At 57.2% G+C, this 12,904-nt stretch overlaps 6 protein-coding genes across 6 annotated transcripts; 3 read left to right on the forward strand and 3 right to left on the reverse strand.

Annotated features, from left to right (window-relative positions):
- Positions 1-843: 843 nt before the first annotated feature.
- On the reverse strand, positions 844-1,687 carry BDY17DRAFT_326062 (uncharacterized protein; the record flags this gene model as incomplete). Its single annotated transcript, XM_033737448.1, has 4 exons — positions 844-1,125; positions 1,183-1,442; positions 1,501-1,554; positions 1,603-1,687. The coding sequence occupies 4 exons, from the start codon at positions 1,685-1,687 to the stop codon at positions 844-846; spliced, it is 681 nt and encodes a 226-aa protein (XP_033587936.1).
- A 601-nt stretch (positions 1,688-2,288) lies between these two features.
- Positions 2,289-2,923, reverse strand: BDY17DRAFT_301215 (uncharacterized protein; the record flags this gene model as incomplete). Its single annotated transcript, XM_033734201.1, has 2 exons — positions 2,289-2,739; positions 2,772-2,923. A coding segment is annotated over one exon (312 nt), but the record flags the coding sequence as incomplete, so codon positions are not given.
- Positions 2,924-3,692: 769 nt separating this feature from the next.
- Positions 3,693-4,826, forward strand: BDY17DRAFT_187367 (uncharacterized protein). Its single transcript, XM_033729974.1, has 5 exons — positions 3,693-3,962; positions 4,022-4,111; positions 4,167-4,258; positions 4,315-4,442; positions 4,515-4,826. The coding sequence occupies exons 1-5, from the start codon at positions 3,916-3,918 to the stop codon at positions 4,635-4,637; spliced, it is 480 nt and encodes a 159-aa protein (XP_033587938.1). The 5' UTR covers positions 3,693-3,915; the 3' UTR covers positions 4,638-4,826.
- Positions 4,827-5,014: 188 nt separating this feature from the next.
- Positions 5,015-6,232, forward strand: BDY17DRAFT_326064 (uncharacterized protein; the record flags this gene model as incomplete). Its single annotated transcript, XM_033737449.1, has 1 exon — positions 5,015-6,232. The coding sequence occupies one exon, from the start codon at positions 5,015-5,017 to the stop codon at positions 6,230-6,232; it is 1,218 nt and encodes a 405-aa protein (XP_033587939.1).
- A 393-nt stretch (positions 6,233-6,625) lies between these two features.
- BDY17DRAFT_326065 (uncharacterized protein) lies at positions 6,626-10,773 on the reverse strand (the record flags this gene model as incomplete). The annotated part of the gene is made up of 2 exons (XM_033737450.1): positions 6,626-6,750; positions 6,819-10,773. The coding sequence occupies 2 exons, from the start codon at positions 10,771-10,773 to the stop codon at positions 6,626-6,628; spliced, it is 4,080 nt and encodes a 1,359-aa protein (XP_033587940.1).
- An 890-nt stretch (positions 10,774-11,663) lies between these two features.
- Positions 11,664-12,596, forward strand: BDY17DRAFT_227852 (uncharacterized protein; the record flags this gene model as incomplete). The annotated part of the gene is made up of 1 exon (XM_033730169.1): positions 11,664-12,596. A coding segment is annotated over one exon (933 nt), but the record flags the coding sequence as incomplete, so codon positions are not given.
- Between the last annotated feature and the right edge of the window lie 308 nt (positions 12,597-12,904).

The following is a 12,904-nucleotide window of genomic DNA, read 5'->3' on the forward strand; positions in this document are numbered from 1 at the left end:
ATGATCAATCATCAGCGGGTGACATACTCGGTGAACAACATCTTCCCCTCCCAATCCACATAGACGGCGGGACAAGTCTCCATCTGCGATCCTTACCGAGCGCGCGAAATAGCCAGCGAAGACGGAGCAAGCGTGCTACCGATTGAAAACTATCTTTTTTCGCTGAGATCCTCACTGCACCGCTGAATCCACTCACCGCCAGAGGCCGTGAAAGGGAGACAGGAGGGTACTGGATCGCTTCTTCTCGGTCATGCGCACGCCTTTGGTGCTGACACGTCTTCGCATGGCGCTCGTGCCGCTCTGCTACGCTGATCAGACTGTCCGCGGCGGTCTTGAGATGGATGGGTGAAGATGCTTTCAAAAGCGATGAGGATGAAGGTTGAAGCTGGGAATTTTTGGCCGTACGATTTCTGTTCTGACTCAGCCATGGTGGTACAAGCACGTGGGGAGCAAGAGAAATGATTCCCGGTGTTGTTCCGAGCCCGTGAGATGCGGGTGTGGTGTTACACGGCTACGTGCAGGACGTAATACTGAATAGCTTGTGTGAGGGGTGTCGTCATTGGTTGTTCTCAGCTGGAGAATGAATTGATTAGCCACATTCATGAGATGAGAGAATTTATGTGATACGATTATTGCGAACCTTCAACTTCACTTTTCATGCTTTCGTGTGAATTCTAGAAGAACGTGATATGCTGGCACAAGGGAAAGACGCAAGTCATCAGGGCAGGGGCAGATCATCAGAGGCCCGTGCGTCAGCAAGCCTGAGCTCCACCCAACCTCACTTCATATCACGCTCCAGCCATTCCTCCCTTGCTTTCACTCTTCCCATTCAACTCGCGTCCTTCAAAACACGTAGTTGCGGTGCGTGGCCGCACGCGCCGGCCTCACCATGCTGTGGTCAGGCGTGTTGACCTTCGAGGCTCTGAAAGCGCGGTCCTTCTTCGCCAGCCAGGCTTTGAGGGCGCGGGCCTTCTTGCGTTGGACGCGAGCAAGCTCGTCGTCTTCGGCCTCCGCCTCCGCCTCCGCCTCCGCCTCCGCCTCCGCCTCGCCGTGCTCGCCATTCTCCTCGTGCTCTCCACCGTGGCCGACATGCTCCTCGTGTTCCTCCCCGTGCTCGCCATCCTCCTAGTGCTCCTCGCCGTCACCTGCAACAGCTTCATCCGCGTCGGCCTCTGACTCCACCCAATCTTCACCATCCTCCTGCTCTTCGTCACATCGCTCCCATGATTTCTCACGAGACTGAGCCGTGGCGCCGCGCCTGTTCTCCGCTAGCTCTCCGTAGGGAGCAACCCTCTCTTCATCTTCCCCGGGCGCCGTGTGCCTCCAGAACGGGGCGAGCGACGGCGTGCGGTCAACCACAGGCCCGTCGGTCGGGGGGCGTGTATAGCTGCGAGGCCGGGGTTCCTCGCGCTCCAGGACGAAGTCCGGTCCGCTCTGGTCGCCTTTCGCGTGGCTGTCAGCTTTGTTGCGACTGAGCTCACTCGTTTCCTGCTTGCTTACTGTATTGAGACAGGTCAAACTGCCCGTCCGGCTGCTCGATGGATTGGCGGATGTCTGGAGCACGCGTTAGCCTGGCATTGATGAGAATGGCGAGAAACTCACCATTGGGCTGCGGGGCTGGTGCTGCTTGTCGCGGTCTCTCAACCCGGTAGGCGTTGTTGAGCGAGTTTCGATCACCTCCAACCATCGTCGCGGTAGCTTGATCTCCGAGTTGGAAAGAGTGATCTTTGGTGTGCAGGGGTTGAGGGAATTGGGTACGGTCTGGCTGGAAAGCCTTGGTTTGGACAAAGGTCGAAAGATGGCTCAGAACAAACGGACGCGCTCCTGCCGCATTTGGTGAGATTAGCTACACGCGGGCCGGGCGCTGCAGACGCACGACCTGGCCCAAGCTTGCGTAAGTTCGAACTTCTTCTCTCGCGCGCCTCAATCCTTCTTTCTCTTTCTCTTCCTCCAACATCATGAACCAGTTGACTCCCAGAGCCATAGGAGGTCTCCTTCCACTCGTACTGGCATGCAGCGTCGCTTCCACCGTCCACTTAGACGACATCGGCCGGGGAAAAGACGCGCAAGGCATGCACGCAGTAACCAGTACCACTGTGGTCGTTCCAAAGTGCGGAAAGTCAGTGCCTTAAACCTGCTGTGCAAGAAAAGTCGGTTACGGGTTTGTGTGGCACTATGAGCCCATGCGCTCAGTCGCATCAGATATGCCGTCTAGCTGTGCGGAAACGGGGGAGATTTCTTACTGGAGAGGCAGCTTGGTTATGACCTTCGACCTACGCCACACCCACCGACCGACCGACCGAACAAGAAGAAGATTCACAAGACTGTCGTCAACCATCGGCGAAAAGAGGCCTCCTCCGACCTCCACCGACGCGCAGCGTCTTGTCAAGCGTCCACTTAGACGACATCGGCTCGGGGGACAGACGTTCAAGGCATGCACATTAGTCGCCAGAAGGCGTTGTGGTCGCTCCATCGCGCGGAAAGCCAGTGCCTTAAACCTGCTGTGGAAAACAAGTCGGTTACGGGTTCGGCGACACTATAAGCCCAAGCGCTTAGTCGACCGTCTATGCCGTAAACGTCGATGTGAGGAAGGAGAGGTCTCTTTCGTTGTTGGCATCCGCTCAACCACCCACGACGACCGACCGACCGAACAAGAAGAAGAAGAAGAACCACAAGCACAAGACTGTCGACGACCACCGGCAAACCGAAGCCTACTTCCGCCCGCTCTGACGCGCAGCATCTTCAACCTTCACCTACACGTCAAAAGTAGAGGGGGAAGATGTTCAAGGCATGCACACACCAGTACCACTGTGGTCGCTCCATCGTGAGGAAAGATGTGCCTTAAACCTGCTGTGGAAAAAAAGTCGGTTACGGGTTCGGCGGCACTATGAGCCCAGGCGCTCAGCCGACCGTCTATGTCGTATGGTTCAGGCGGGAAAGGGGTGGGCTTCGTTTGCTGGCTGGTTCTTCGCATTGCCGTACGACGCCACGGCCGACCGATCAAGAGGACGAATTTGCAAGCCGAACCGGTGTCGACAAGTGCATGGACAGGCTGCACTTCAAGGAAGGAAGTGACATGAGGTGACAAGTGTATGGACAGGCTACACTTCAAGGGAGGATGTTACATGAGGGAACAAGTGTATAGACAGGCTGCACTTCAAGGCTGATGAGAGGATGAGAGCTCAATGGAGCTCGGGTTGGACGGGCCTGAGAGTGCCATCGAGGTCCATCGCAAGAGGAGGCCATCTGCAGCTTGCATTGATTTGTGGGCGTAGGAGGCTTCTCATTTCATCATTGTTCCATTGCGACTGCTTTGTTCATTTCCCTTGCTCTACCGTCTTCTGTCAGGAATGTCCTGCGCATCACGTGTCTGCCCAGCGACCAGCCAGCCATCCCACGCTTCCGGTCGGCGCACAAGATGTGTACTTGCAGGGTGGCAACAAGCATACTGAGTCTCCTGTAGAGTAGTGCCAGTTGGATCCAGTCCCTCTCGTAAGCATTGCTGATCAGCGCCACATTGCTGACCGCGGGCTTTTCGCAGCACAATGTCAGACGTGTTTAAATCCGCCCTCATCCCCTCTGCCCACAAGACCTATACACAACTTGTTCCTTTCGATTGTCAACACTTGGCTCGGAAGGTTAGTTGCACCGACGGGCTAATCAATCGCTACAAAAAGGACACGGTGGCCTACGCGGGCCTAGGCATTTTCCACCGCGTGGCGCACGGCGCGCCGGGGCGCCTCGCACCTGCTGCTTCCGTCCGCCGGCGCTTCTTGCACTTGGTATATAGAAATTCAAGAAGAAGGTAGGGAATTCGTTGTTTTACTCCTTCTCAATCATCTTCTGAATCATCTTCTCGGTCTTTACCCTACCGTTCCTCCTATCACCTTTCAAAACCAGCCGCGAGAAGCAAAAATGTCCACAGGCGCCCTCACTTCCGCCCTCCTGCCGAAAGACTATGGGTAGGACTTCATCCTCCAACTTGCACATCCTCATTCTTCTAACCAAACTTCTCATCCAGCTATGTCATCATCAGCGCCGCCGCCTCGTTCGGTCTGGGCATGTGGCATGCCTACCGCATCGTCCCATTCCGCAAGCGGGCGGGCGTTAAGTAGGACTTCGCAAGTACGGCGAGGAGGAAGACTCGTGCTGATTGTACTCGCCAGATACCCCAGGTACTACGCCGAGAACTCCGATATTACGAACGCTGAGAGCGCGGAGAAGAAGCAGGCGCTGTACTTGTATAACTGCGCTCAGCGTATGTTGTCCCCTCGAATCCCTCGAATCTGCACAGTGCTGACCCGCCTCGACCAGGTGCGCATGGTAACTGGATGGAGAACCATCCCCCCTTCGTCATCGCTCTTCTCGTCGCCGGTCTGAGGTACCCTATCGCCTCCACCGCACTCGCAGTGGGATGGATGGTGTTCCGCACGCTCTACGCAGTAAGTGCTGGTCTTCTTCAGCCAGGGGTATTTCTTCAACCAGTCGTGCTCACGTTTTCGCCAACTCTGCAGGTCGGGTACACGCGGAGCGACAAGACGGACGGCAAGGGACGACTCATCGGCACGCCGGCCAGCTTCCTTCAATTGGGGTTGTACGGCTTGATGGCGTGGACGGGGTACACGATGGTGAGGTAGAGGTCTAGATGGGAGGAGCAGGTGCGGTACTCATCCGTTGGAGCGAAGAGTGGCTCGGACGAGCGAAAGAGTGGTGGGCACCACTCAGGTTGCTTTCATATGTAAGACTGTCCCTGACTCCTCCGCTTTCGCTCGCGCTCATGATATAAGAAGTGTCAATCGAGATATCCCAACTCACCTTTGCATTCTCTGGCGGAAACCTTCCAAGCCTCTCTCATCTGTCGCAGGCTCACTCGGTGGTCCGTAGTGCAGCGGAAATTGCGTGCATTCACGACCTTGTGCTACCACTCAACGTCACTTCATCGTGCAAACGCCGCTGCACTTCAACGTCATCTTCTACACTCTCGACATCTCTCCGTCTCCAGCACCAGGCCAGGATGCTGGGTAAACGACGAAGCAAGCGGCAGTCCGCCGACGATGCCAAAAGTAACAACAGCGACGGCACCGTTCAGGAAAACATAACCAACGACTCCAGCATGAACATCGATCTCGGCAGCATTCCATTTCCCCCAGCAAGCACCTCGCGCTCCGATGCCCGCTCCACTCGCGACGCTTCACCTTCTCAGTCACTACTAGACAGATACCAACGACGCCTTCATGGGATGCAAGCGACGAAGCACTCCTCCTCATCCATGATGAACTCGCCTTCAACATCAGACGGCAAACTAAAAGATGTGTCCGACGAGCTCCTGGTTGATCTGGGCCCTGCTTCACTAGAGAGTATCAATGAACCCATCACACCTGGCGATGGAATGCCGATGCCTAACAAGTCATACGATGAATTCGATTTCGGACTGGCCGGCCCTCGCAAGACCGGCATGCCGCCCCTAACAAACACCAACGATTCAACCATCCCGCAACCACCTCGACGCCAGACACGGTCCCAGGCGAGAGCGGAGCAACGCAAAGACTCCGTCAGCGCCGCGGAAAGCGACAAGGACGCAGTCTACAAACCCCGCAGCCTCACGATCCGCAAAGTCCACGATGCAGACTGGACGCCTTCTCCTCCGCAACCTGCCGTGGCGTTTACGAGCAGCCAAGCAGAGGCAGAGCTGATGGCCAGTCTGGCCTCGCTAGGCCTCGAAAGCAACACAAACATGCCCTCACACGCAGCTACATCATCATCATCAATCGTCCACCACGCCAAAATCGGCGCCCCCCTACCATCAAACCTCAAACCCTCCCCCCTGCAACCCTCCAACCTCCCAAAAGCAACCGCAACAACAACAACAACCAAACGCCCACCCCTCCCCACCCCCCACCAAACCGCAAAACCCCCCAAACCCCCCTCCCCACCCCCCGCAATCCCAATCAACCCCCCCGCCCCACCCGCCCCCTCGCAACTCCCAGGCTACATCTGGCTCTCCACGCACCCATCCTCAAGCCTCCCCACCGAACCCTGGAGCTGGCTGAAACGCTGGACATGCTGCCAGTGCGCGCACCAGGATCCGATGGGCCAGGGGCGCGCGGCGCAGACGATGGTCAAGCAGCGCGTTTGCTCGAGGTTGGTGTGTGGGCATTTGCGGTGCGCGAGGGGGTGTAGGGTTGTGAGGGATGGGAGGTTTGAGGGGCCCGGGGTGTTTGCTCTTGTTTGATGGGAGGTGTCTTGGGGTTATACTGGGTTGGATGGGTAGAGAGGGCAACAGGCGGAGACTCTGGGCGAGAGGGTTCGAGATTGGGCTATGGGTTCGTGGGAAGATCGCTTCGCTGCCTATTCGCGGCGTGGGTTAGATAGCTCGAGTCGTGGACACCGGTGTTGCGTGATAGCGATAGCAAATAGACAGAAAAGAACTGAGATTGCTCTCATCATGCGAACGTAGGTCTATCCGTCCCAAACAAGAAAGAAAAGAAGAGGGCTAAGGAATCGCCCGACGATCAAAGACAATATGTCCAATCACAACTCTCATCATCAGACCTTGACCTCTACCCATGTCCGCCACCACCATGGCCATCTAGCCAAACAAAGAGAAGGCCACCACTGAACACACTCAGCGCCGAATCGTCTCCGCAAGCGGCTCCGTCTTAATATGCGGATGCGTATGCGTGTGCGCCGAGAAGCGATGTCCCATCCCACCACGACTGCGGCGCGAAAGCGAAGCAACATCATGTTTGCCTGTGTCAAACTCGTTAGCAACAATACCACACAAACAGAGATTACTGATGAAGGAAGGGGAAACATACCATCACAGCAAGCCCTCACATTCTCCAGCCGGTCCGCCTCGCGCTCCTGCCTCTCCATCTGCGCCCGCAAATCCTCCGCGCTGTCGGCGGCAACACTCGCATTGTAGATTTCGCTGCCGGCTGCTTGGCCCGGCGCCGTGCTGCTCGTGGTCGATGTGCGGCCGCGAACGGCGGCGGAGGCGGAGGAGCGGAACTTGTTCGTGAGGCTGCTGTAGCGGGAAGTGGAAGTTGAGTCCGGCGCGGGGGCGCGGGAAGGGCTGGGCGGCGGTCTGGAGTGTAAGCCAGGGGTGGCGGATGTGCGACCGCCGCGGGTGGGACTGCTGTTGCGCGTGGTGCGGGAGTTGTAGCTGCTCAGGCTGACGCGGCTGTGGCTGCGGCCGGTGGTGAAGCGGGTGATGCTCTGCCGGATGCTGCTGCCGAAGCCGGGGTTGAATTCGTTGAGGTCGTCCTGGTTCATTTCGTCTTCGGCTTCGGCTTTCTCTTGCTCCGTGCGGAGGAGGAGGTAGGAGAGGGCGTTGAACCAGGTTTCGTGACGCTGGCCTGTTGGGGCGGTGATGATGATTTCGCGGCCGGGGGTGACGATTACGAGGGATTTTCGGTGCAGGCCGGGAGGATAGGCGTTGTCATCGCTAATCACGCGCACGGCGTCAATGGCCACGCTCTTTGCTTTGAGCATGTCGCGTCCAGCCGTGCTGGGATCCTTCTCACTCCAGTACAGAGTGCGCGTGTACGGATGCACCCAGAAGAAGCGTCGATGCCTCGTGTTTGAAGGCTCGCTGCGTCCAGCCTTGCGCGTGTACTTCCACAAATACTCGCCAATCATGGTCTGGGTGATGGCTTGGATCATACGCGGATCCGTGGACGGGATGACGCCTTCAGGGTACATGAACTGCGATCGTCCGTTGATTCGCTCGTCGACCTCCGATACAAAAGAAGAGAGCGACGTCCGTCGGGAAGCCTGGGTGAGTGTGGGGCTCTGCACCTGTCTGGCCCGCGGCGTTGTTCCATCTCTCGGGTACACGCGCGTAGACTCTGCAGGCGTTCTCGGGCGAGCTTGTTTGTACGCCGAGGCTGGCATCAGTGGAGGACCCATAGTCCCCACAATCGCCGTGCCAGGGGTTTGCGGATCTTTTTGCGCTGCTTGAGCAATCTTGACAGTGTGATCTACCGGCAATGGCGGTGCCGTGCCCACCGAAGTCCTGTTGCGCATGCTGCCAGAGCTTGCAGGGCGTCGGGGAGTTCGCAGTGGTGCAGCTTCGTTAGAGACGCCATCCAGTGAGCGACGTCCACCAGACGATGTAAATCCTGCGCCAGATCGGACAGGAAGGTCGGCAACGGTGGAAATGCGGTTCTTGTTTCGAATCATCTCCTCGATGTCGTCTCCCGAGACGTCTGTCTGCGATCCTCCATCCATCATTGGAAGTTTGGGAACGAGTGGCATGAGGCCGACAGAGTCACGTTCGACAGCACGATCAGCGCCACCCAGTGAAGCGATGCCGAAGAAGCCTGCACCCGGTCGCGTGGCATCAGTGCCTGGGATGCCGTACTGTTCGGCCGAAAGTCGTCGATCGCTCCGTTCTGGCAAGAGTGGCGTTGTCGGTTGAACATGCTGCGCCATGACACTCGAGAATTGTAACGGCTCGTCCCTGATGGTCGCAGGAACTTCCGAGTCGTGCGAGGCGCCGGCTTCAGCATCCGTGTCGGCATGCTCCCTGCTACTAATAAGGCTTCCGAGTCCCATTCCAGCCAGGGCACCGCCGACGACTTCCATAGCCTTATCCTTCAAGTCCGAGGCCGGCGCAGGAGCCTCGGGGGTCCAGGGCTCAGTCATCATGCCTGCATCGGCGTACGTGGGCTTGACGATGGCGTGCTGCTCTGTCAATGTGTTCTTCGAAGCAAGAAGAGGCGTGGCAACGACATCAGGGGTATCCGGTGCCACCGATATGGCCCTCTGAGTATCCGGCGTACCAACAGCCGAGTCGGTGTACCGGCTGGGAGTGCCCTCATCGAGCGCATCCAGCTCATCTCCAAGGCTTTGTCCGGGCCCCTGAGGTGTACCGATCGACGATGCTGGGCTATCGCGCATCAGATCACTCACGCGATTGCGCTTGCTGCTGCCTCCATTCACACGCAAGCGATACTTTTGCTGCTGCTGAATTTGTTGAGGAGTCTGCAGCTCATCGTCGGAAGCCGTAGATTGGAAGGACTGGCGACCAGCAGCCGGAACACCGGACAGGGCAGCGGCTGCCTTTGAAATGTTGCGATTCCGACTGACGGAACCGGCCTCCGTTTCGGTAAGCTCTTCGCTCTCGTCGTCCATGCTTTCGCGTCCTGTCTCGAAAGCATCGCTGGGTCCACCACGCTCGGTGGCAGTCTCGAAGGCCGCATCGGTTCCCTCGGTCTCTTCGCCACCGGTGGACACACCAGCAGCGTATCCCGCAACGGCGCCGACTCCAGCACCGACAAAGGCGCCAGGCATGAACGAGGACTTGGTGGGGGTTGCAGTTCCATCGTTGTCCTCCCAGTCTGGTTCATCTTCCAAGATTTCCGTGGTGCTGCTTCGATTCGCTCCGAGGGTTCGCGGCAGAGGCTTCTTAAATTTGCTGCTATCCTGCTCACTCCTCCGTTTTTTGCCGACATTCGCGCCGACCACGCCGCCGCTTTCACTTCGCTTGCTCTCAAGTTCATCTCTCGCTTCCTGGAGCATGCGCTTCAACTCGATCTTCTCGGTCTTCTCGCGATGAATGTTGTTCTTCAAGTTCTGAATCATGCGATGCGCATGGTTTAAGCTGGACTTGAGAGTCTCGGATTCGAGCATGCCGTGTCGTGCAGGAGTGCCTTTGATGGGCGATTCCGGCGCGGATTCCTCTGGAGTGCCATCACTCAAATGGCCATCGTCGTCCGCGGCGACAAATGCAGCGCCAGCCGCAGCCCCGGCTCCATTGAAGCGGTATGAGACTGCTTTTGCGAGTTCGGTGTTCTGAGATGTAAGTTCGTCGATTCGCTTCTGCAGAGCTCCCTTTTCGCTTTCGTGCGTTGTGATGTCTCTCCGGAGGCCGTGCAACTCCAGCTCTTGCTGGCGCTTGACGGCCGCATGCTCCTCATTGAGCTTCTCGTGGGAGACCTTGAGATCATCGAGGTCTCGCTGGGCGGCAGCTTTGTCGCCTTGGGTGGTCTTGAGGTTTTGAAGTGCCTTCTGCTCGCGATCAGTGACATCCTTGTGACTCGCTTCCAGGTCCTGCAAGCGCGTCTCGAGATTCCAGTTTTCGTCTTTGTAGCGTTGCTCCTTGTCGTCGAGATGCTTGACCCTCTGTGCCATGCCCGTGGCATCGGCCTCCAGTTGGGCTTTGGCGGCGGTGGTGTCTTTTAATTCTTCATCTTTCTGGGCGAGTGCGGCCTGCAACTGCCTGACCTGAGCAAGCAAAGAGGTACTAATTTCCGTTGCGAACTCGATGTCGTGCACACGATTGCTGGGTTGGTTTCTTGTGCGTCGAGATGGGGCCGTGAGTTTGGTGGGCGATTCTCGTCCCGACCCAGTCAGGGCTGAGGGTGTACTGGACGGGTCGATCTTAGCCTTGGGCAGGAAAGCACGAGCAGACTCCTTGCCAACTTCATTGTACTCCTTTTCGAGGTCTGCGAGGCGCTTGCGGAGCTCGGTGGGAACCTCATCATTCTCCTTGACATCTTCGACCTCTTGCAAGCGCGCGGCCAGCTCTTTGCGTTGCTGAATCAGGGTGGTGCCGAGGCGCGAGGCATCTTGAATCCTCCGCTCCGTTTCTTTGAGATGTGCTTCGAGCGCGCGCTTGGCTTGGGTTGGGGAGTTGGCGGAGTAGGAGGAGAGATGGTCGAAGTCGAGGGAGGCGTAGCGAGGGCCGTAAGAGGTAGGGGCGACGAAAGGATCTGACAGGCCATTGGTGGAGAGGGCGCCCTTCGACGGGCTGGTAGTTGTGGACATTATTGTAGCTGCATGAGCGTCGGAGGACGGAGATGGGCGGGAGTGTTCAAGATTGTCGATGGCGAGAATGGTGGAGGTGCTCGCGAAAGTCCAGTAGAGGTCGCACCGCGTTCGGCAGCGACAGCGAGTACAGAATGAACGCTCAAACAATCCAAGTCGATGGCCACGATGCTCCGATTACGTCGGTGTCGAAGGGGAGATGGACGTAGGAGAAGAGTGGAGGTGTTTACTCAATGTAAAAGCAGCAGGATTCGCGAGTGGGGCTTGGATCTCCACCGCAACCAGTCAAGCATGTGCCGGGCAGCGAATGCTGAGACTGGCGGAGGAGGCGGTGCAGAGAAGGGAGGGGGAAGGAGGAGGGAGTAGGAGTGACGAGGATGGCGAGGATGAATGGAGATGGAGGTGTGTGCTGCACGAGAACGGAGGGGAAATAGGCCAAGGGCAAGGCAAGGCGGGTTGGAGGTTGGCGTGTGCACGCCCGAGATCAACAAAACAATGGCTCACAACGATTGGTGGACGAGCAACGTTCGGCTCATTTGACGCTCCGGCACCTGGCTGTATCTTCTACACGCTCCGTTTCGTGTTTGAAGGCAGTCGGAATATGATCGATATATCCGAGTCTGTCGTCTTTATTCTACCAGCACATGGCGTTTCATCTTCTTCCATCAACCCCCCATGCAGCGCCGCCTACAGGACAGCTCCTGCCTTCCCAAAATAGAGTTTGGAAATTAGAGTTTAACGGTGCGGGCGGCAAGGGTAGAAGATCGGAGAAGCGCCACAGCTGGGTCGAATCGGTCAGCCACAACTGCGGCGAGGCCTCCGACTTCAGACGATTCTTTGAAATCCAAACATATGCCCATTTTCCCCTCTACATCCTCTCATTCATGGCAGACGTAGCCGCTCCAGCGTTCAAGAAGCGCTCCAACAAATCCACCACCATTCGCAAGCGACCCGCCACCCCTCCTCCAGAAGACTCCGCCTCGGACTCCGACTACACAGACGATGAAGCCGGTGTGCGAATCAAGAGGCGAAAGAAGGAAGGCGTCAACATCGCCGGCGCAACTGTGAGGGCGCCACAAGACTTTGCCAAATCCACCAAATACCAGGCCGATCGCTCGGCCACCATTGCCGCGAATGACGATGCCACCAAGACGTCCAACTGGTATACCGAGGCCGCCAACGCCGCCGATGCAGCGCGCGCCACTGCTCGTGCGCAAAGAGAAGCAAAGGAAGACTTTGAGTCGAATGGCGCCTACAAGGGCTCGGGCAACTACTCCAATTACATCCAAAAGCATCCCGATGCTGCGAGTAGACAAGTAGGGCCGGTCAAAGCCCCGACGAATGTTCGCACCATCATCGTCACCGATTTCGCCCCCGATGTGTGCAAGGACTACAAACAGACTGGTTTCTGCGGCTTTGGCGATAACTGCAAATTCCTGCACGCGAGAGAGGATTACAAGCAAGGCTGGCAGCTCGATAAAGAATGGGAGAAGGCGGGCAAGAACAAGGGGCCCGGAAAGACGGATGGTGCGGCCAAGGAGATGGACGAGGAGGAGAAGCAGCTGGAGAATATCCCTTTTGCATGCGTCATTTGCAAAGAACCTTATAAGATGCCCGTCGTTGTGACGAAGTGCGGCCATTACTTTTGCGAAAAGTGTGCCATGGGGCGGTATGTGAAGGAGAAGAAGAGAAGCTGCGCCGCGTGTGGCGTCGATACAGGTGGCACATTCCACATTGCGAGGAAGGTGAAGGAGTTGCTGGAGAAGAAACGGAAGAGAGAAGAGGCCAGGGCGGCGGAGGAGGGCGAGAAGGGCGAGGGCGAAGCCGTGTGAAGCAATCTGTTTGAGACATGCATCAAGTGTCTTCCTCCTGCGACCCACGGACCACGACAGTCACCTCATACTCCAAGTATGTTTGCTGAGACTATCTTCAGCCCTTAAGACTGGATCTTGTTGTCTCTGGTGAATCCGCAGTATCGAGGCGGTGTCTTGTCCGACAGGACCACTTCGCAACGAAAATGGGACGTCTTACGAAGGTCCATTCACTCTATTCGGCGCCCTCACTTTTCTATAAAACGGCCGAAGTTCGATGCCCAACTCGACTTCTTTCGATCTTCATACCTCGCAACTCT

Source organism: Neohortaea acidophila, assembly GCF_010093505.1.
Source record: "Neohortaea acidophila strain CBS 113389 unplaced genomic scaffold BDY17scaffold_8, whole genome shotgun sequence".
In the NCBI taxonomy this organism is placed as follows: Eukaryota; Fungi; Ascomycota; class Dothideomycetes; order Mycosphaerellales; family Teratosphaeriaceae; genus Neohortaea; species Neohortaea acidophila.

What these genes read in the sequence shown, in the direction of transcription:
- BDY17DRAFT_187367 (XM_033729974.1), top strand. Translation starts at nt 3,916, where the DNA reads ATGTCCACAGGCGCCCTCACTTCCGCCCTCCTGCCGAAAGACTATGG. An exon ending in CTTGTATAACTGCGCTCAGC is followed by an intron (nt 4,259 to 4,314) that starts GTATGTTGTCCC and finishes CGCCTCGACCAG; the next exon opens with GTGCGCATGGTAACTGGATG. An exon ending in TGTTCCGCACGCTCTACGCA is followed by an intron (nt 4,443 to 4,514) that starts GTAAGTGCTGGT and finishes CCAACTCTGCAG; the next exon opens with GTCGGGTACACGCGGAGCGA.